The 22,979-nt window shown below is 43.1% G+C and overlaps 1 protein-coding gene across 2 annotated transcripts; it reads left to right on the forward strand.

The window, feature by feature from the left end:
- Positions 1 to 303: 303 nt before the first annotated feature.
- On the forward strand, positions 304 to 22,943 carry GFUS (GDP-L-fucose synthase). Of its 2 annotated transcripts, none has more exons than XM_087891397.1 (11): positions 304 to 411; positions 1,722 to 1,878; positions 2,942 to 3,056; positions 7,696 to 7,824; positions 8,683 to 8,756; positions 10,406 to 10,539; positions 14,296 to 14,360; positions 15,723 to 15,789; positions 19,507 to 19,586; positions 21,232 to 21,331; positions 22,761 to 22,943. In XM_087891397.1, the coding sequence occupies exons 1-11, from the start codon at positions 327 to 329 to the stop codon at positions 22,814 to 22,816; spliced, it is 1,062 nt and encodes a 353-aa protein (XP_087747523.1). In that variant the 5' UTR covers positions 304 to 326; the 3' UTR covers positions 22,817 to 22,943. The 2 variants fall into 2 exon arrangements, with proteins under 2 accessions (XP_087747523.1, XP_060537778.2); XM_060681795.2 differs by having other exon boundaries at positions 348 to 429.
- The last annotated feature ends 36 nt before the right edge of the window (positions 22,944 to 22,979 follow it).

Genomic DNA, 22,979 nt, shown 5'->3' on the forward strand with positions numbered 1-22,979 from the left:
TTTAGCCCGAGACAAATTTAAAACATCCCAATAATTTAAAAACAGATTTAAATCCCGTAAATTCTGTCCTGGGATCTGCAAACACCCCCCTAGCCCCCCCCCACGCAATCCACCCATCCCCAACCAGGGTCGCCTTTGCAAATCCCTTGGGACCACCCTCCACCCCCCCCCCAAAGTCCTCCTGCGGGTCCGCAACCCGAAAGGCACATGCAACTGGCTGAAAGGCAAAAAGGATGCGAGGCGGAGCGAGCCAGCCGGGCAATTTCCCCGGGACTGTGGGACTTCAACTCCCAGAAGCCTCAGTCAAAGGCCGCGCGGGCCGAGGCATGCCGGGAGTTGAAGTCCACGTAGACCAGGAAGCGATCGGGAGACAATCGCTGCGGGGAAAGCGAAGAGCTCCAGCGGTCCTGGGTTAAGTCAGATTTACGGGTTAGGGCGGGGGTCGTCTGGAAGGCGGTGGGGAGGGGAAGGCTGAGGTCGGGCCGTTGGAAAAAAGTGGGGAGAACTGTTTCAGCCCCCTCTCCCACCCCCAAAACCCGACTTTTTTTTCATGTCTTTGGGCATATGTGTTTGTGGGAGGGGGTGGTCTACCTTACAGGGTCGTCGTGCAGGAGCAAATGGGAGACAGGGAGAGCTTCCTGCTCTCCCCTTGGTCAGAAGGGACTAAAATGCAATCCAATAAGCGAGGGGAGGGGGTTTGGGGGCAAGGGGGAAGGGGGTTCCTTCCTATCGCCAAGAGCAAAATTATGGGTTAGATTCCCCCCAAACCAACAATCCGGGGTTAGGCTGGCTGGTGACTCAGTGCTTTGGGTGAGTTCTATAAACCATGGTTTCTTGAGCATGGGGGAAAAATTGCCCCTTCTCTTCTCCCACCTCCATGCCCCCAATTTGATCTCCTGGTCAGAAGGATAGTTGAACATGTCCAGAGTGCTAGGAGGGGCTGGGAACCCCCACCCCCATCAGAAGCAGAGATGGTTTAGAAAGAAACCTCCATTCTGTTTTCTTCTTAGCCAGCATCTGCTGAAGACCAACCTGCCTTTTCTGCAGTGGTTTAATGATGATTGATCTTGGCTTGATTTAATCCTCCAGAGCCCCTGATGGAAGTAACATTGATTAAGGGCAGAAGACCCCCAAAACTGAACTCTTTTTTTATATCTATCTATCTATCTATCTATCTATCTATCTATCTATCTATCATCTATCTCATCCGTCCATCAATTCTCTCTCTATTTTTATCATCCATCCATCATCTATCTATCTATCTATCTATCTATCTACCTCTCATCCATCCATCATCTCTCTCTATTTTTATCATCCATCCATCATACATCTATCTATCTATCTATCTATCTATCTATCTCATCCATCCATCATTTCTTTCTCTATTTTTATCATCCATCCATCATCCTTCCATCCATCCATCCATCTATCCTATCTATATATCCTAATATGATTTGATTGCTTATTTGTTCCCTATGACTATCATTAAGTATTGTACCTTATGATTCTTGACAAATGTATCTTTTCTTTCTATGTACACTGAGAGCGTATGCACCAAAGACAAATTCCTTGTGTGTCCAATCACACTTGGCCAATAAAGAATTCTATCTATCTATCTATCTATCTATCTATCTATCTATCTATCTATCTATCTTCTATCAATTCATCTATCTCTATCATCCATCCATCCATCCATCATCTATCTTATCTCCTCTCTGCAGAACTCGTATTGATGGCTGAGCCAGAAAAGCAAAAACGGATCCTGGTGACGGGCGGCTCTGGCCTGGTGGGAAAGGCCATTCAGAAGGTGGTTGCTGACGGGGAACAGCGCCCGGACGAGAAATGGATATTTGTGTCCTCCAAAGAAGCCGACTTGACGTGAGTGCGTGAGGTTTTCTGCCGGATTTATGGAAGTTCTGACTTGGGTTTGTAGCAGTTGGAGGATCTGGAAACATCTGGAGAAGACATTTGAGGGAGGTCTAAGCTGGGTTCTTGAAACTGGGACAGTGTTTTTCAGCCTTGGTCACTTTAAGATGGGTGGACTTCAATTCCCAGAATTCCCCAGCCAGCAAGGTTGAAGTTGAATCCACCCATCTTAAAACATGGTGGCTGGGGAATTCTGGGAGTTGAAGTCCATCCATTTAAAAACATGATGGCTGGGGAATTCTAGGAGTTGAAGTCCATCCATCTTTAAACATGATGGCTGGGGAATTCTGGGAGTTGAAGTCCATCCATCTTTAAACATAATGGCTGGGGAATTCTGGGAGTTGAAGTCCACCCATCTTAAAACATGCTGGCTGGGGAATTCTGGGAGTTGAAGTCCACCCATCTTAAAACATGCTGGCTGGGGAATTCTGGGAGTTGAAGTCCACCCATCTTAAAACATGCTGGCTGGGGAATTCTGGGAGTTGAAGTCCACCCATCTTAAAACATGCTGGCTGGGGAATTCTGGGAGTTGAAATCCACCCATCTTAAAACATGATGGCTGGGGAATTGTGGAAGTTGAAGTCCACCCATCTAAAAACATGCTGGCTGGGGAATTCTGGGAGTTGAAGTCCACCCATCTTAAAACATGCTGGCTGGGGAATTCTGGGAGTTGAAGTCCACCCATCTTAAAACATGCTGGCTGGGGAATTCTGGGAGTTGAAGTCCACCCATCTTAAAACATGATGGCTGGGGAATTCTGGGAGTTGAAGTCCACCCATCTAAAAACATGATGGCTGGGGAATTCTGGGAGTTGAAGTCCACCCATCTAAAAACATGATGGCTGGGGAATTGTGGAAGTTGAAGTCCACCCATCTAAAAACATGATGGCTGGGGAATTCTGGGAGTTGAAGTCCACCCAGACTTCACCTGTATCCCCGTCCTGCCTGGAACCCATGTGGCACGTCCAGGGAAAGGTGTCCTCTGCCTTCCACCTCTCCTCTCTTCTCTCCTCCAGGAATGCCGCAGAGACCACAGCCCTCTTTGAGAAACACAAGCCCACCCACGTCATCCACCTGGCAGCCATAGTCGGGGGACTCTTCAGGAACCTCAATCACAACTTGGAATTCTGGGTGAGGATGGTGTGAACGATCTTCCTTAAATAGGGAAGCTCTTTGTTTCGAACCCCAAATAATCTACCGATTTCTGGAAGTTTGGCCCGGCCATTTCTGACTGGCTGGGTTTTGACTGAAGGGAAACCCTGAATGCTTGGTTGTTTCAAGTTTGGGCCAAAACAAACTGCGGTGTGTTTTTGCAAGGTAAGTGGGCAGGGATGCTGGACCGGCCACCGGTACCCACACTGTGTCTCCATCGTTGATTTAAGGCAGATGTCTTCAAATTCGGCAGCTTTAAGACTTGTGAACTTCAACTCCCAGAATTCTCCAGCCAGCTATGCTGGTGTTGTGTTACCAACCAGCAGAGTAAATGCACAAGGAAACGTTGCTGAGAGCAATGAATAAGAGATATGCAAACTGGTTTATCAAAAGCTTACTTTATAGTAGAAAAAACAGTCTCATAGTCTTTAAACAAATTCCAAGTCTTTGCCAGTTAAATCAGTCCAGTAGTTACAGATACTTTCTTACCCAACAAACATGAGTTGGTTAGAATAACAAACTCACTCTGGTTCACAAACCACGATGGTTGCAGATCCATCAAACGATGATTAGCAGAATGTTAGCAACTCCTCACTATGGCAGCATATCACATCAGCTTCATACACAATGGCAGCATATCATAGCAGCAACTGAACACGTTACAATACCTTGCTTAAATACTCTCACAACCAGACATTACCTAATTACAGCATGACTCAGCATTAAAGCCTTAAAGTCACATAATACATTTTCATATTAAAGTTACAGAACACATATATTGCCTGGACAACTTGTTAGGCTCAAACCATATCCTAACAGATTCTGCAAGAAAATATCTTCTAAAAAGGTGGAACTGGAATGGAAGGCTGATGAATTCATTCAACCTAAAGGTTGTATCTGCTAGATGACACCTTTCCTTGTTCTTCAGTTGAATTTATATTCTTCTAGGAATTCTAGATCTACCCCTCTCCGTGTGGATGAAAATCCCTCATTTTTATAAATCCTCTGAGATTTCTGGGGGAAGTTCGCAGGTCTATTCTCTCTCCTGTCCCCTTCCCCAAAATAGGTTTCTGACTTTAACTGTAATTTAGACAAATTAAATACCATCAAGGGTATCTTCAATGGTATTGACTATGAGGACTTTTTAAAAAAGGTAGACCTTCAGTCTTATAGTCAAGGCCACCATCTTTTTTTTACTTTTTTTACCCCCTGTTAACTAGCATCCTCTCTTTAAAAAGGTTTGTTGAGTTGCGAATGTGATGCTCTTTCTGATTCCCAGTTGGTCACAAGGTGCCTGCAGAATCCTTTAAACTCTGCACTTTTCCTCTAGGGGAACAGCTGCCCGGAACACAAGTGGACAATCTCTTAATCTTCTCCCAAAGGTGCTTTTTTTTTTTCAAGAGGCAACTGGACTTTCTTGTTTTTTCTTTTGAAGACGTTTCGCTTCTCACCCAAGAAGCTTCTTCAGCTCTGACTGGATGGTGGGGAATGGAAGGATTTATATTCCTTGCAGACAGCTGGTCCTTTGCATCCTTTTTAGAGGGTCGTTGAGGCCGTTTGGAGGTTTATCCGTGTCTTCAAAGAAAAATCAAGAAAGTCCAGTTTGTCAGGGCGTTGATTAATCCCATTTTTGGCTCTGGGACAAATCACCCTGGTTAATTAGAGGATGGATCGAGGCTTATTCCTTGTTGCAATATTCTAAAAAAAAACACGAAGAAAAGTTCTCTAATAAAACTCATTTATTTGTTATAAAGAAAATAAAACACCTCACTAACTAAGAAAAGTAATTGCTACATTTTTGAAATAGCTTTTGCCGGCTATCTCAGCCGGACCTTGCTGGCAAGAGAACAAAGGAAAGAGTGTGTGAAGCAAGTGAAAGAATGCGGACATGCGTAGTAAAATACTGATAAGGAACTTGGCAAACTACAGTAAGTCTATTAGTCCAAAAATAATGAAGCTCAGCTGGGAAATAAAAAAACGCAGTGACACAGTTGCCTCTTGAAAAAGCACCTTTGGGACTACCGTGACCATGGATGACTGAGAATCTCCATAGACTCTTCGTCTTCCTCTTTCTCCAGAGAAGCCCCCGCAAAAGCCCACCCAATCATGATTCTATCTCTGTGTCGCGTCCACGTTTTCAGAGGCATTCAGTCTGCCCTTTCCCCCACCTCCGGAAACGAACTACAAGTAGTCCTCAACTTACAACCACAATTGAGCCCCACGTTTCACAGTTGTTCAGTGAGTTTTGCCCCATTTTACGACCGTTTGGCCACAGTTTGTTAAGTGACTCGCTGCAGTGGTTAAGCTGGTCACACGGTTGTTAAGTGAATCTGGTTGACATTGCTTGCCAGAAGGTCGCGAAAGAGAATGACATGACCCCAGGCCCCCTGCAACTGTCATAAATAAGAGTCCGTTGGCCAAGTGTCTGAATTTTGATCATAAGGATGTTTCAACCGTGTGAAAATAAGTCTCTCTCTCTCAGTGTCTTTGTAACTTCGAACGGTCATTAGCGAATTGTTGTAAATCGAGAATTAGCTTCTTCCCAATGCAACAAAGCCCACCGTCGTTGGGAAGCAGATCCTGCTGGCTGGGGATGATGGGAGCTCCACGTCTGCCCCAATTTGGGTAAATCTATAGTTTCAAGAAAATTCAAGCTTCTGAGAAGCTGCGGAGTCCGTCAATCGCACCCAGTTCTGCAAAGTTTGTTTCTTCGAACGCCTTCTCCTGATCGTTCTCATATACTTTTAAAATTTATGGAAGGCTAAACAAATTGCGCTGGCAAGGAAAGAAGCATGGAAAAATCGGCGGCGGAGCTGTGTGACGGAGATAACATTGAGCTGTTCTTTCCAGCGAGCTGCATAATTTACGACGTGCATAAAGAGCAATTCTTTTGGGTTGGTTATCCTTTTCCAGGGCTGAATTTTTTGCGTGGCGGAAAATGGCGGATGAGGAGAAGAATGAAAAGCAGACTCTTCGAAACTCCCCAAGGACCATAGGACAGGCGGTCCTCGACTTACAATGGTTTGTTTAGTGACCAAAGTTTCAACGGCCCTGAAAAAAAATGTGACTTACGGCACTTTTCACACTTATGACCATCGTGTCCTCCCCGTAGTTGCGTGATCAAAATTCAGACACTTGGAAATGGACTTGTGTTTATGACCGCTGCAGTGTCCCAGGGTCACGCGATCTCTTTTTGCAACCTTCTGAAAAGCAAAGTCCCTGGGGAACGTGGATTCACTTAACGACTGTGTTACTAATTTAACAACTGCAGTGATTCATTTAACGACTCTGGGAAGAAAGGTCGTAAAATGGGGCAAATTTCACTCAACAAATGTCTCACTTAACAACAGAAAAGCGAGTCGTGGTCGTAATTATTTATTATTATTATTATTATTATTATTATTATTATTATTATTATTATTATTAATTAAATTTTTATATCGCCCTTCTCCCGAAGATCTCAGGCAGTGAACAGCCAAGATTAAAATACATACAATATGAAAATTAAAATAATTTAAAACATAATTAAATCAATTTGGCTTCCCCAATTTAAAACCCCTTACCCATAAAATTAACCAGTTAAAAATTTTAAGCCACTTTAAGTAAGTCGACTATCTGTATTGCTTCCTTTGGAGAAAGCTGGGAATTTCCTTCTTCCAGCCTTTTTCAATCGATATCCTAAGGGACCTTCTTCCCTTTGGATGCTCCCATTCCTGCCCCTCCCAATATGAAATAAATTAGATGGCTTGGGGTCAGGTTATTTGAAGGATCACATTTCTCCCATTACATCTACTCGGCCCTCCAGGATATGTGTCGGATCCCATAGATTAGGAGTGGTCATTTGGTGGAAGTCATCCTGGTCATGGTTGTATACACTAAGGCAGAAGCTTGTTCACTTCAAGGAATAAAACACCCAGACACAAACTGAGCAACGTGGTATATGCAGTGCAATGCAGTGAGCCATCTGTACATTGGGGAAACAAAACAACCGCTTTACAAACAAATGGCACAACATAGCAGAAAAAAACCCCAAGAAACAAACTTTGCAGAAGTGGGTGGGATTGACAGACTCCGCAGTTTATCAGAAGCTTGAATTTTCTTGAAATAATAGATTTACCCAAAGTGGGGCAGACATGGAGCTCCCATCGTATTCAGCAGTCCATCTGTATTTCAAAGACAGAGGCCACTCTCTTGAAGACAGCAAAGTCCACATTTTGGACAGAGAGGACTTGAAAGGGCTCCAAGAGGCCATCTTTGTCCAAACTGAACAGCCCTTTCTCAACACAGAGGGGGAGGGACATGACACCACCTATCTCCAGTCTACAACACAGTCCTTTCAGCAGTTCAATGAAGGCTCCACACCCATTTGCACTACTCAGGTGACCTTGAGGTCACAGATAAACCTCTAAGTGACCTCAACAACGCTCTAAAAGGATGCAGATGATTAGCTGCCTGCAAGGAGTATAAATCCTTCCATTCCCCACCATCCAGTCAGAGCTGAAGAAGCTTCTTGCGTGAGAAGGGAAACGTCTTCAAAGAAAAATCAGAAAGTCCAATTTCAGCCTTGATAACATTTTGCAACATCTGATTGTGGGTCTTTCCCTTTGTGTGTCCCCAGAGGAAGAATATCCACATCAACGACAATGTCTTGCAAGCAGCATTTGAATCTGGCGTCCAGAAAGTCGTTTCCTGCCTGTCCACCTGCATATTTCCAGACAAGACCACCTACCCTATTGACGAGACCATGGTAAGGGCTGTGAGCCAAATACCCCTTTCTCCACTTACAGGTAGTCCTCGGCTTACGACCACAATGGAGCCCAACATTTCCATTGCTAAGCAAGACAGTTCTTCAGTGAGTCTTGCCCCATTTTACCTCCATTCTTGCCCCAGTCGTTAAGTGAAACAACAAGGTTACAGTCATACGATCATAAGTGGGAGGAGATGGGCGATGGGAACGATGAGAAGATTAATAGTAGGGCAGACTTAGTGAATAGTTTGATAGTGTCGATGGAATTATTTGTTTAGCAGAGTGATGGCGTGTGGGAAAAACCTGTCCTTGTGTCTAGTTGTTCTGGTGTGCAGTGCTCTATAGCGTCGTTTTGAGGGTAGGAGTTGAAACAGTTGATGTCCAGGGTGCGAGGGGTCTGTAGATATTTTCTCTGCCCTCTTTTTGACTCGTGCAATATACAGGTCCTCAATGGAAGGCAGGTTGGTAGCCGTTGTTTTTTCTGCAGTTCTAATTCTCCTCTGAAGTCTGTGTCTGCCTTGTTGAGTTACAGAGCCAAACCAGACAGTTATAGAGGTGCACCTGACAGACTCAATAAGTCCTCTGTGGAACTGGATCAGCAGCTCCTAGTATGGGAGCATTTCTAAGTCTATTCTAAGTTATTCTAAGTCTAATTTATTTCTCCGATGTTCTTTCTTACCCTAAATTTGGAGTTGGTCCAGGTTTCGTTCTTCTCCACCATCTTTGGTCTTCCTGCTGGTACCTGGAGGTCTCTCTCTGCCCTGCCCAGGGGTGGCCTTCAGAGGAGAGCCAGAAATCTCCATTCTCAGAACGTCATTGGTCGCTTGGGCTTCCTAACGTGCAAAATTTCCCTTCCAGATTCACAATGGCCCTCCGCACAGCTCCAACTTCGGGTACGCGTACGCCAAAAGGATGATTGATGTGCAGAACAGGTAAGTCTCACCTGGTCATTCCCTAGGACTGTGATGTGGCATGTGGAGCCATATCGGGCACGCGAGTGTTCCCTAGCTCAGCGCCAGCCAGCTGATTTTCGGGCCTTCCGGGCCCACTGGAAGTCGGGAAACAGACTATTTCCGGCCTCCAGAGGGCCTCCAGGGGGGTGGGGAAGGCTGTTTTCGCCCTTCCCAGGCTCCTAGAAAGGCTCTTGGGCCGGGGAAGGGCAAAAAATGGGCCTTCCAGTCCTACCAGAAGTCGGCAAATGGGCCGTTTCCGGCCTCTGGGGGGATGGGGAAGACTGTTTTTGCCCTCCCCAGGCTCCAAGAAAGTGTCTGGAGCCTGGGGAGGGCGAAAAACGGGCCTACTGGCCCACTGTGCCATCTCGTGCCAAAAGTGGGGGGAGCACAGGGGTGTCGCACGCGCATTTGTGTGAGGTGGGGCGCACTGAATTATAGGTGGTGGGCATGCGTGGGCGCGACCCCCCTGCACTCCCCCTGCTTTTGGCACACGACAGCAGAAAGGTTCGCCATCACTGCCCTAGGAGTTCTAGGACCGGTCAGGAAGCAGATCGAGTTAAGGAAGAAAATGGAATGGAATGGGAATAAGAATGAAGAATAGAATAGAATAGATGACCAGCTTAATGACTGACATGACTTATGACCCTAATTCCAGGTTTCTGTTCTTAAGCAAGACATTTGTTAAGTGCCCCATTTTTACAGCCTTTCCTGCCTCAGTTGTTAAGTGAATCACTGCAGTGGATAAGTGAGTCACCCGGTTGTTAAGTGAATCTGCCTTCCCCGTTGACTTGGCTTGTCGGAAGGCCGCAAAAGGGGATCCTTGCGACCCCGGGATGCTGCAACCGTCATAAGTACATGCCAATTGCCAAGTGTCTTGATTTTGATCACATGACTGTGAGGATGCAGCAAAGGTCGTAAGTGTGAAAACCGGTCCTAAGTCACTTTTTTTCAGTGACGTAACTTTTTTTTTGAATTTTTTTTTTAATTTAAAACAAAAATAAAACGTACACCATCATTCAAATACAGTCACAAACAGTGTGTCGGTTAAAATTCTTTTGTGCACGATCCCCTATCCAAAATTACCAATTATTTAATTTCTCTTATTTAACAGTTTTATATATCCCTTTATATTATTATGCTCATTTAACCATTATTTAACAAGGGCTTAACTCCCATTAAAAAAAAACACTTCATATATTTTATCATTACATATATCATATTTCATACTTCATCTCCATGCTTTATTATCTAGCCATTGATAGAACAAATCCCAAATCAAATAATATTGTTTATCTTCCTGTTCTCTAATTTCAAATGTTAATTGACACATTTCAGCACAGTCCAGCATTTTCTTAATAACTTCATCATCAGTAGGTATCTTCTCGCCTTTCCAATTTTTAGCAAAAACAATTCTAGCCACTGTTAAAACATTCACAATTAAATATCTCAGTTCTTCGTTGTACATTTCTGGTAAAATCCCTAATAAAAATATCTCTGGTATCAGTGACGTAACTTTGAATGGTCACTAAATGCGTTGTTATAAATTGAGGACTCCCTGTATTTCTTTGCCATTAAGCGCCCCAATTGTTTTGAAACCCTCCCCTTCTTAATCCCTTTTCCTCCCCCAGGGCGTACTTCGAACAGCACGGCTGCCACTTCACGGCGACCATCCCCACGAATATCTTTGGGCCCCACGACAACTTCAGCATCGAGAACGGGCACGTCTTGCCAGGCCTCGTCCACAAAGTCTACCTGGCGAAGAGTGAGTGAGAGAGCGGGACGGGGATGGGGACGGGGACGGGGGGGGTTTGTCTGTCTCTTGTCCTACCCTCTAACACAAAACAATTTGTGACAGCCAGTTTGGTCTAGTTTAGTGGTTAAAGCACCGAGGTAAAAACCAGGAGACTGTGAGTTCTAGTCCCACTTTAAGCATGAAAGTTGGCTAGGGGACTCTGGGCCAATCACAGGAGACTCTGAGTTCTAGTCCTACCTTAGGTATGAAAGTCATCTGGGTGACTTTGGGCCAGTCACCAGAAGACTGGGAATTCTAGTCCCGGTTTAGGATTGAAAGTCAGCTGGGTGACTTTGGGCCAATGAAGGAGAATTGAGGAGTTCTAGTTCTATCTTAGGCACCAAAGCTGCTCAGTGACTTTGGGCCAGACACCAGGGGACAGTGAGTTCTAGTCCCGCCTTCGGCATGAAAAACCAGCTGGGTGAGTTCGGGCTAATCACCAGGTGATTGTGAGTTATAGTTCCATCTTAGCATGAAAATCTGCTGGATACCTTTGGACCAATCACCAGGTGACTGTGAGTTGTAGTTCCATCTTTGGCATGAGAACCTTCCGGTTAACTTTGGCCCAATCACCAGGAGATGGTGAGTTCTAGTCCTACCTTAGGCATGAAAACCAGCTGGGTAACTTTAGGCCAATCACCAGGTGACTGTGAGATCTAGTTCCACCTTAGGCATGAAAAACCAGACGGGTAACTTTCAGCCAATCAGCAGGAAATTCTGAGTTCTACTCACTCCTTAGTCATGAAAACTGACTGGGTGACTTTAGGCCAGTCCCTCCCTCTCTCTCTCAACCCAACCCACCTTACCTAACAGGGTTGTTGTTTTGGGCAAAATAGCAAAAGGAAAGTGTGTTGGATATGCTTCCCGCCTTGAGTTATTTGTAAAATAAAAAAGTTGAGATGCAAGAGCCTTGATAGTACAGTGGTCTACGCACCCTGTTATTAACACAGTTGCCTGCAATTTACTGCTGGTTCGAATCTCTCCAAGGCTCAAGGTTGACTCAGCCTTCCATCCTTTCTAAGGTAGGTAAATTGAGGACCCAGTTTGTGGGGGCAATAAGCTGACTTTGTATAAATATACAAAAGTATATTTTGTATAAAGTATAAAGAGCCTGTAGTACAGTGGACTAAGCACTGTTATTAACAACTGCTGCCTGCAATTTCTGCTGGTTCGAATCTCTCCAAGGCTCAAGGTTGACTCAGCCTTCCATCCTTTCTAAGGTAGGTGAAATGAGGACCTAGTTTGTGGGGGCAATAAGCTGACTTTGTATAAATATACAAAAGGATGAAGGCTATTGCTTAACGCATTGTAAGCCGCCCTGAGTCTCCGGAGAAGGGCGGCATATAAACCAAATTAAAAAAAAAAACAAAAAACACACAGTTGGAAGGGGCCTTGGAGGTCTTCTAGTCCAACCATAAAGAAAAATAAATAAATAAATAAATAAATAAATAAATAAATAAATAAATAAATAAATAAATAAATAAATAACTGGAAGACGTGGCAAGGGAGGGGTGCATTTAACAGAGGGGCTCCCGGTGCATTCTCCACCACCTCTGCGGTTTAAGAGAAAGAAAGAGATCCGAAGAGAACCGCTATCCAGGATTCCTGGCTCCGTCTGCCTTCCTTCCCCCCTCCCGCCGGGCAATCAAGGATCATAAATAAATCAGAGCCTCTCGGAGATGTGGCTGCTGCAGGTCGGGGTCCTGGCAGACACTCTGTCTGAGCTACAATCCCGGCTCTGACAAGCCAAGATTGCCGGCGCATCTGCTAAGCATTTAGCCTCCCTCTGCTCTCATCCGGGGCTGAAGCTGACAGACGCTGCTGGCTGCCAGAAACACCTCGTGCTGCCTTCGGATGCCAGGCTGGGCTGTCCAGGCTTTGGAATTGGGGCAGGGGGAGAGCGACCCCTCTCTGCCGTCCCTAGAACAGCCCAGCCGCTTGCACAATTCCACCCCGGGGAGGGGAGGGAGGTGGGGCGCGTGGGAGAAAAACAGTGACTCTCGGAAATACAGGTAAGTAGTTCTGGGCTTACAGCCGTTCGTTTAGTGACCGTCTGAAGTTACAGCAGCACTTAAAGAAAAATGACTTGTGACTCATTTTATTTTATTTTGTTTTACTGTATTTTACTTTATTTTGTTTTGTTTATTTATTTATTTATTTATTTATTTATTTATTTATTTATTGGTTCGATTTATAGGCCGGCCTTTATTTATTTTATTTTATTATTATTTTATTATTGTTTTGTTTTATTTTATTATTTTATTTTATTTTTTATTTTTTAATTTAAGTTTATTATTTTAATTCTATTTTTATTATTTTATTTTATTTATTATTTTATTATCTTACTTTATTTATTTTATTATTTTATTTATTTACAGGTAGTTCTCAACTTACAGCCACTTGTTTAGTGACAACTTGAAGTTACAGCAGCACTTAAAGAAAAATGACTTGTGACTTATTTTATTTTGTTTTACTTTATTTTACTTTACTTTATTTTGTTTTATTTTATTTATTTATTTATTTATTTATTTATTTATTTATTTATTTATTTATTTATTTATTGGTTCGATTTATATGCCGCCCTTTATTTATTTTATTTTATTATTATTTTATTATTGTTTTATTTTATTTTATTTTATTATTTTATTTTATTTATTATTTTATTATCTTATGTTATTTATTTTATTATTTTATTTATTTGCAGGTAGTTCTCAACTTACAGCCACTTGTTTAGTGACAACTTGAAGTTACAGCAGCACTTAAAGAAAAATGACTTGTGACTTGTTTTATTTTACATTGTTTTACTTTATTTTATTTTATTTATTTTATTATTGTTTGTTTTATTTTATTATTATTTTATTTTATTTTTTATTTTATTATTTTAATTCTATTTTGATTATTTTATTATATTATTTTATTTTATTTATTTTATTATCTTATGTTGTTATTTATTTTATTATTTTATTTATTTACAGGTAGTTCTCAATTTACAGCCACTTGTTTAGTGGCAACTTGAAGTTACAACGGCACTTATGACCTTTGCATCATCTCCGTGGTCACATGATCAAACTTCAGAGGCTTGGTTGGTGACTCGTATTTATGACGGTCGCAGTGTCCCTGGGTCATGTGATCCTCTTTCACGATGTTCTAACCAGCAAAGTCAATGGGGAAGCTAGATTCACTTAACAACCGTGTTAAAAATTTAACAACTGTAGTGATTTACTTAATCCCTGTGGGAAGAAAGGTCATAATAGCACAAGTATGAAAAATGGTGATTTTTCAGTGCCGTTGAAACTGCAAACAATCACTAAATGAACTGTTGTAAATTGAGGACTAAGAAAATTAAATCGGCATCGAAGGAGGTTTATGGAAATGAGCTGCAAAGGGAAGGCGGAAATTTCTTGCAGGAAGAATTCTTGCAAATTTCTTGCAGGACGTACTTTCCGTCATGCCCTGAAGACCTTTCTATTTCACCAAGCCGGACTGGCATAAATTTTTCAGATTATCTAAATTCTATGCTGAAGATCTTAATTGATGAGCCAAATTGGTTTAATTATTTTAAATTGTTTTTATTTCACATTATATGTATGTTATTCTGACTGTTCACCGCCCTGAGTCCTTCGGAAGAAGGGCGGTATAAAAATTAATTAATTAATTAATTAATTAATTAAGGAAGGCAGGAGATGTTGTATCTAACGGCCAACTTTCTCTGTGCTTTTCCTCCAGAAAATGGCACCAACGTCACCGTCTGGGGCACGGGAAAGCCTCGGAGGCAGTTCATTTACTCTCTGGTAAGCCTAATCACCACTGCATTTTGAGGAAAGGAGAGAGAAGTTCAAGTTCAAAGTTCAAGTTCCAACGTGAAATGTGACTTCAAATGGTTCCACGAGAGTTTTAGATACAGCTTGTGCTCAACCAACGACTGTAATGGAGGCTCCCCATTACTGTCGTATTGTCAAGCGCCAGGGAGATCGGGAGATTCAGGCAGTTGAAATGCGTATGAAGGTTTATTTTAGCCTTAAGCGGTCCCCAACCTTTGCGGCTTGTGGGGGAGACGGGAAGTGGGCCGGTGCACACATGCACATGCTCCTTCAGGCTTCTCCGCTCCAAAAGCTTTTGCAAAGCACAGAAGGCCTGAAGCAGCGTAAATCCCTCCTCAAAGAAGCCTTTTGCAAAAGCTTTTGGACGGAGAAGAGAAACCTTTGGTGGTGCGGTCTCGTGCTCCTTCTGACGCACCGAGGCTGCCCGACACTCCAAAATCGGACCAGGTGTCCTCTGCAGGCAGATTCGGTGAATCAACGAAGCTGAGCAGGGTGCTTTCGCCCCACTCAGCGTCTGCTCTCACCGCTCTGCTTTTGGACGATTCAGAGCAGGCAGCTTTGCGGCCCTGCTGGGGCGGAGGCAGAGGGGAACCATCCTGCACGAGCGGTGGGCCGGTGCAGGTACACATGTTGTTCTACTCACACAAGAGGTAAGACTTTGGGGCATTACTTGTGCGAGTAGGGCTGCACATGCGTGCCAGCCCACCACTCACACGGCCCCGTTGCAAATAGGCCACGGCCCAGTAGTGGGCCACGGCTCACAGGTTGGGGACCCATGCTGTACAAGAATCTCAACTACTAACAGCCAAGGGAAATTAGCGGGAGATAAAAATAGAAGGAATTCAGAGTGGGATGGACTCTTGTGGACACGCAGGAACTCATGACTGATGACACATTTGACCACTCCCTCAGGCTTAGCTTGGTCACCTCCTACATGTATGTTTGTAACAATACTAAAACAGGTTGGTCATGTGACCAGCCCAATTTAAATACCTTTTTTTTTGGCGGTTAAGCAAACGCCGCTATTGTTAAGCGAACCAATGCTTCTCCATGGATGCGCTTTTGTTGAAAACTGGAAGTAGGAGCCAATTTTCCTCAAAGCTATTGTAAAACACGGTATTGTGACCCTAGGATGCTGCGAATAGTGGTAAATTCAGTTGTGTTGATAATTGCCTAAACTTTGATCACAGGAGCACAAAGGAGGCCCAACTGTATATGAATCTGGGTGATAAGTGCTCTTTTTGGAGCACTTGGTCGTAACTTGGAACGGTTGCAATCTGTCGTATGTCGAGGTCTACCTCTATTACCAATTTCTTCTCTTATGCCTTTCAGGACCTGGCTCGGCTGTTTGTTTGGGTGTTAAGAGAGTACAATGAAATAGAACCCATCATCTTGTCAGGTAAGTGCCCTCCATCCACGAACACCGGAGTTTGAATGTGGAATCCTTTTTTAAAAAAAATATCAGATTTTTTGTGATGATGCATCTGCTTAATGTTTCTCACCCAACTTTGGAAGTTTCAGAAGAAGGTCAAAGGCCAGGAGAATCATGAAGGAGACTGTCAGGTTCCACAAACCAAGAAAGACACACAGAGTTACTTCTTGTTCTGTCCCCAACCACACGCACACACACCAACAGACGTTCAAGAGTTAAAGACCAAACCAGCCGGCAAAATCCTTTTCCTTATGATAACGGAACTTGGCAACAACCTAGTGGCTGCCTGCCAAGAGTTTATTATTTACAAAGAGGAGAGATAACTTCTCCCCACTCCTGGTACATCCAAAGAAACAGCTCAATAATTACAATCAAGTCCAGAGATAATCCAGCAAAGTCTTATAGCAAAAGTCAGGCAATGCAGAATGGCATGGAAGCTTTCAGCTTTGTTCATCACAAGGTTTGACTGGCCACCACGCTCCCTTTTATACCCTGTGGGGTGTGGTCCAGTGACAGCCTAATCTCTGGCACGCCTTTTCTTCTGTTGCACGCGCTTATCTCTGCGACGCTGGCATGGATCCAGCCAAGACTCATTACCCTCATCACTGTCCACCTGTGGCTGCGTGGATGTGCTTGGCCCCGGCCCTATCTCTTGCCCTTTGGCAGACACCGAAGGCATTGCCAGAGAGGAGGGTCCTGGAGAGGGAGGCCTTGCCAACTCCTCTCCTTCACTCGGAGTCCTCTCCTGCCGATGACACAGGCTCAGGTAACGGAGCCACAACACTTCTAAGCAATTTATTGTTCCTCATCTCTAGACAGAATCTTGCCAGACTAAAGCAGACTGTTTGCATGATCGAAGATATCCTCTGAGAACTTCTACAGAATGAGCTGTCTTAACTCTCTTCCTCCCAACCACACAATCTAGGAGGAAGAGGAGGGCAATCACTGTGAGGTCCTTGGTGGTCCCCGAGCTTGTCTGTTGTCTTATAGACATTTAATTACCCAACTAGATAATATCATCAGTGCTAGTAAGAAGTGGCTCTCGTTTATAAACTCCTTCTCTTTCCCCTCCTGTTTATATTCTCCTTCTCCTCCTCCTCTTCCTCTTCTTCCTGCTGCTGTCCCCAACACAAAACGTCTGCAAGAAAACCATGAAGCTCAGAGAACACCAGGGACCCCACAGTTGTCTCTTCTTCCTCCTCCTCTTCCTCCTCCTCAACTTCTCCAAAAACCCCAATCCTTCTAACACTGATTATGTTCCCTAGTTGGGTAATGAAATGTGTGCAAGAAAACAACCAATGTCAGAGAGCAGCAGGGACCCCACAGTTTTCCTCCTCCTCCTCCTCCTCCTCCTCCTCCTCCTCCTCCTCCTCCTCCTCCTCCTCCCTGTCAGCTTTGGGAGCCATATTAACACCGGAAGCTTCCACCCTGCCGCCTTCTTGCGCTTGGGAAAATAGGAATGGGGATTTAGTAGAGGGAATGTAGTTAGACATAATAGCATTCTTCTTTTCGGTCAAGGTCATGGTGTTCAGGCATTTGGAGGAGGAGTGGTTGCAGTGGTGGCTCAAGTTGGGACGGAGGGTGATTGGGCCATGTGATGGACTGAGGGGTGCAGGGGCTGGATTTGGGGTTTTGATTTATTGAGGGAAAACCCGAATCTGAGATGTGCAGGTATACCTACTCTAATAAATGGGAACTTTTTTTTAAAATTTGATTTATATGCCGCCCATCTCCGGAGACTCAGGGCGCCTTACAATGCGTTAAGTAATAGCCTTCATCCTTTTTGTATATTTATACAAAGTCAGCTTATTGCCCCCACAAACTGGGTCCTCATTTCACCTACCTTAGAAAGGATGGAAGGCTGAGTCAACCTTGAGCCTTGGCGAGATTCGAACCCTGCAGTAATTGCAGGCAGCTGGTCTTAATAACAGGGTGCTTTAGACCACTGTACTACCAAGGCTCTTCTTGACTCCGAGACTTGACTGTCTCGGAGGTTTTAATTGGAGTTGGGTTCTTCTGGAACGCTGACCCTCCTCCTCCTCCTCCTCTTTCTGCTGCTGTCCTCAATACACTGCCTTGTAGCACTTACGACATTACCTGCTTGGCAGTGGTGAAATCTAAAATTCATTACTCCCAGTTCTGTGGGCGTGGCTTGGTGTGTGTGTGGGGGTTAATGTGACGGTGGGCATGGCCAATTCTTTTTTTTTTTTTTTTTTTTTTACTTTTAAAACCATTTTTTCTGCAACCTCTTCAGAGAAGAGGTTGTAAAAAAATGCTTTCAAAAGGCTCTGACAATCCCAGCTGAGTTGCCTGATCGGCAGAGGCTTTTTTAAAAAAGCCTCTGATGATCAGGCAACTCAGCTGGGATCGTCAGAGGCGTTTAAAAGAAAAAAAAGGGTTTTTTTTCTTTTAAAAGCCTTTGACGATCCCAGCTGAGTCGCGCGATCATCAGAGACTTTTTTTTTTAACTTTTAAAAGCATTTTTGGGTCGAAGAGGCCAAAATAAATAAATAAATAAAAATGCTTTTAAAAGTAAAAAAAAAAGTCTCTCTTGATTTTATGATTTTATGGTTGGTTTTAAATTTTGATATGGATTTTAAATTGATAAATTTTAAACTATAGGCCAAATTTAATTATTTTAAATCTATTTTTAATCGTATTTATGTATAAATGTTTTTATTTTGGCTGTTCACCGCCCTGAGTCCGAAAGGAGAAGGGCAGTATAGAAATTCGAATAATAAAAAAATAAAATAAATAATAAATGATCGTGCGGCTCAGCTGGGATCGTCAAAGGCTTTTAAAAGAAAAAAAACCTTTGCCTGATTATCAGAGGCTTTTTTTTTTTTACTTTTAAAAGCATTTTTTGGCCGAAGAGGCCAAAATAAATAAATAAATAAAAATGCTTTTAAAAGTAAAAAAAAAAAAAAGCCTCTGATGATTGTGCGGCTCAGCTGGGCATGGGGTGGGGTGGGGGATTTTTGCTACCGGTTCTCCGAACCACCCGCCTCCATCACTACTGGATCAGGCGATCCGGTCCGAACCCGGAGCATTTCACTCCTGCTGCTTGGGTAATAAAACATCTGCAAGAAAACCACCAAACTCCGCAGTACTGGAAGAAGGAAGAATGGACATTAAAAGTAGTAAATTTAGCAGAAATGGTGAAAATTTCAGCATATCTAAAGGACCATTCAAATGAGAAATATATGTTAGATTGGAGAAGATGGATTGATTATATTCAAGGCAAATATCGGACTAAAAAATTTCAAATAGCTTATGAATGATCAAAGAGGTTTTATAAAGTACTTAAATTTAGTTTAGTAAAAGGGGAGTTAAAAGTTCAAGAGGGGGATAGGAGGCTGTAGATAATTAGCTTATGTTAGCTTATTATACCCTGTATTTTGCTCTGGGAAGTGGGGGGGGGAGGAGGGGAAATGTCTATAAAACTTTTTAAAACTTTTCAATAAAAAAAAAAAGAAAACTACCAAGCTCAGAGAGCACCAGGGACCCCTCAACCCTGCCCACATTCCACTGCAAAGACCAGCCCCATCCCATCCCTTCCCATCTCAAGGAGGTTGAGGGCAAGGGAGGGCGGTGGGCAGCCTAATAACAGGATGGACCCAAGGAATGGTGGGGCATCTCTGGACTTGGTCTCACCTTCTTCTTCTTCTGCTTCTTTTGTCCCAGTGGGAGAAGAAGAAGAGGTATCCATACGAGAAGCTGCTGAATGCATCGTGAAAGCCATGGATTTCAAAGGACAACTTCTGGTATCCTTTGTCAGTGATTCCCCAGGCATTGGAGCAGACCAAACTCTCAGGTTCTTTCTACAGTATGGATAGTCCTTGACTTACGACACAATTTCCATTGCTAAACAATAGAAAGTTTATGGAGATTCTCAGCCATCCAGGTCATGGTTGTCCCAAATATGCTTTTTTTCAAGAGGCAACTGGATTTTCTGGGTTTTCTTTGAAGACATTTTGCTTCTCATCCAAGAAGCTGTCTGAAATGCTATAGGGTGGGGGGCTGGACTAGAAGACCTCCAAGGTCCCTTCCAGCTCAATTCTGATTCTGACTCATAAAATTTGACTTTTGGGGCTGGATCAAGGACAGCCATCTCCTGGCTCAACATCATCAGCAAGAATAAATCCTTCCATTCCCCGCCATCCACTCAGAGCTGAAGAAGCTTCTTGGATGAGAAGCGAAACGTCTTCAAAGTAAAAACCAGTAAGTCCAGTTGCCTCTTGGAAAAAAGCACCTTTGGGGCCTGCATCCGAAAGTTCTCAAGATTTGAAGTCCGTACATCTGAAAGTTCTTCTCAGGATTTGGAAACACAAGTTGTCAGTCGTTTCTGTAGACATCTGTCACATGTAGGCCTTGTTCCCAAGAGCTCCCATTCCAGGGGTGGGCTTCAAAAATTTTAGCGAGGGGTTCTCTGCCTGGTTGCTGGGTGGGCGTGGCCATGGTGGGCGTGGCCTAGTCAGCCTCCTGCACCACGGCGGGGGCATTTTTGCCCTCCCCAGGCTCCGGAGACTTTCCTCGAGCCTCCGGTGGGGCGAAAACAGCCTCCCCAGGCTCCAGAAGCCCTCTGGAGGCCGGAAACGGGCCTGTTCTGGCCTTCCTGAACTTCCGGTAGGCGTGTTTTTTGTCCTCCCCAAGCCTCCGTGCGCGCCCTGCACTTACCTGCATCCAAAACAGACTGTGTGAGGATTCTGGGGAGGGGAGGGGAGGATTTGGGGGGGCCAACCAGAAGTGGGATTTGGGGGTTCTCCAAGCTGCACAGAATCTTAGCTAGAGGTTCTCCCAAACCGCTGAGAACCTCCAGTAGCGCAGCCCTTGTCCCATTCTCTCTATGAACCACAGCCCTGCAGGGATGGCCACCTCTAACCTTCCAAACGTCTTGGTGAAGTTGTTTTTAATCCTACAAAACACGAACTGTCTCTTGTGTGATCTGTCATAAGATTTCCAGACAAGCACAAGTCTGGAAAACAGATCAATTGCCAACGGAGCAGCAAATAATTCAAAAAATTTATATATGTGCAGAAATGGATAGACTAACTTTGAAATTAAAAGACAAGGAAGACTCACAGTATTTTAAGGTATAGGATAGTTGGTATGAGTGGATAAACCAATGGAAAAGAAGGTAAAGTTAAAATTTAGTGAGAAATTAAAAGTAATAATCATACACTGTCATTAAGATAAAAGAGGAAATAAGTCACTGTGTATATTTGTACTTATATATATTACATATATTTAGTTTGTTTGTTGTGATTAGCATTGCTGATTGTAATTTTAAGGTTGTGAATGTTTTATATAATTTTATCTTTTTAAATTTAATAAAGTTTGTTTTTTAAACCCCCCCCAAAAAAGATTGATCTTGGGGTACTTTTCTTTAACCTCACCTCCTACTTCAAGTTTGACGAATCCAAATCGGATGGTCAGTTCAAGAAAACAGCCAGTAATGCCAAGCTGAGGAGATACCTGCCTGACTTCCAGTTCACGCCATTCGATCAAGGTAAGAGAACCACGTCCAATGAGGCGTCTTGGGTTTTTCCATATGGCCTTGGGAGACTTGATAGATTTGGGCGAATAGGTTGTTAAAAAATGCTTTTAAAAAGTTTTAAAAAAGGCTCTGACGATCGCGCGGCACAGCTGTGATCGTCGGAGCCTTTTTTTTTACTTTTTTAAAGCATTTTTACTACTGGTTCTGAAGAACAGGTAGTAAAAAAATGCCTAAAAAGTAAAAAAACAAGTTCCAACAATCACATGTCACTCAGCTGATCATCGGAACTTTTTTTTTTTTTACATTTTTTACCACCGGTTTGGGCGAACCGGACCAAACCGGAAGCATTTCACCTCTGCTTCAACTCCCAGAATTCCCCAGCCAGCCATGCTGGCTAGGGAATTCTGGGAGTTGAACTCCACATGTCGTAACATTCCCCCATAATTGAGAAAAACTGAAGGTGGATGACTTAACGTGCATAACTTGCCTCCAGAAGTTGTGAATGCTCCAACACTGGAGGTTTTTTGAAATTTGTCTGAAATGGTATAGGATTTCGTGCTTAAGCAGGGGGTTGGACTAGAATACCTCCAAGGTACCTTCCAATTCTGTTATTCTATTCTTATTTCTATTCCTTTCCTTTCACTCCACTCTACACTCCATTCTGCATTTTATTATTCTATTCTATTCCATTCCATTTTTTATTAATTCAGTTCAATTCTATTCTATTTCATTTCATTCCATGCCACTCCACATTTATTCTTTTTTTTCTTTTCCTTTCCATTGCATTCTATTCCATTCCATTCCACATATTTTATTAATTCTATTCTATTCTATATTCTACTCTACTCCATTCCACATTTTATTAATTCTATTCTATTTTATTCTATTCCATTCCATTCCACATATTTTATTAATTCTATTCTATTCTATATTCTACTCTACTCCATTCCATATTTTATTAATTCTATTCTATTTTATTCTATTCCATTCCATTCCACATATTTTATTTATTCTATTCTGTTCTGTTCTATTCTATTCTACTCTACTCCATATTTTATTAATTTATTCTATTTTATTCTATTCCATTTCATTCCATGCCACTCATTTTATTAATTCTTTTCCATTCCATTCCATTCCATTCCATTCCATTCCATATTCTATTCTATCCTATCCTATCCTATCCTATCCTATCCTATCCTATCCTATCCTATCCTATCCTATCCTAATCTAATTCCTATTCCTATTGGCAAATCAGAACATATTTTTCTCTAGCTGAGGTCCTCCCAAAGCCCACTTTTAAAACCTACCAAATTAGCCCAAATTTCACCCCTGCGGAAAACCGCCCCCTAACTTTTCCTGCTGAAGGAGGGGCAAATACTGTCCCCGTCTCTTCTTCTAATTTCATTGCCTCCGTTTTTCCATCTTCTCCTCTCTCCTGCAGCCGTGAAGGAAATGTGCGACTGGTTCTGCGCCCATTATGACAGCGCCCGGAAATGACCGAAGGGCACCCGCGATGGCGGCACCTTAAAGTAGGGGCGGCTGCACCCTCCTCTCAATCTCAGGTAGCTTTTTGGTGAAGGAGAAAAAAAAGAGAATTAAAAGAAAATTGCTTAGAGTACCAAAACGGAATCTGTTTCTTGTTTTTTTCTTTTTTAACAAA

The sequence above is a fragment of the Pantherophis guttatus genome, chromosome 3 (assembly GCF_059756535.1).
Source record: "Pantherophis guttatus breed Tessera chromosome 3, ASM5975653v1, whole genome shotgun sequence".
NCBI classification, from domain to species: domain Eukaryota; kingdom Metazoa; phylum Chordata; class Lepidosauria; order Squamata; family Colubridae; genus Pantherophis; species Pantherophis guttatus.

Bases quoted from the DNA above. Each gene is read 5' to 3' on its own strand.
- GFUS (XM_087891397.1), top strand. From the start codon at position 327: ATGCCGGGAGTTGAAGTCCACGTAGACCAGGAAGCGATCGGGAGACAA. The intron at 3,057-7,695 runs GTGAGGATGGTG...GTGTGTCCCCAG, and splicing joins ATCACAACTTGGAATTCTGG to AGGAAGAATATCCACATCAA. The intron at 14,361-15,722 runs GTAAGCCTAATC...TATGCCTTTCAG, and splicing joins GGCAGTTCATTTACTCTCTG to GACCTGGCTCGGCTGTTTGT.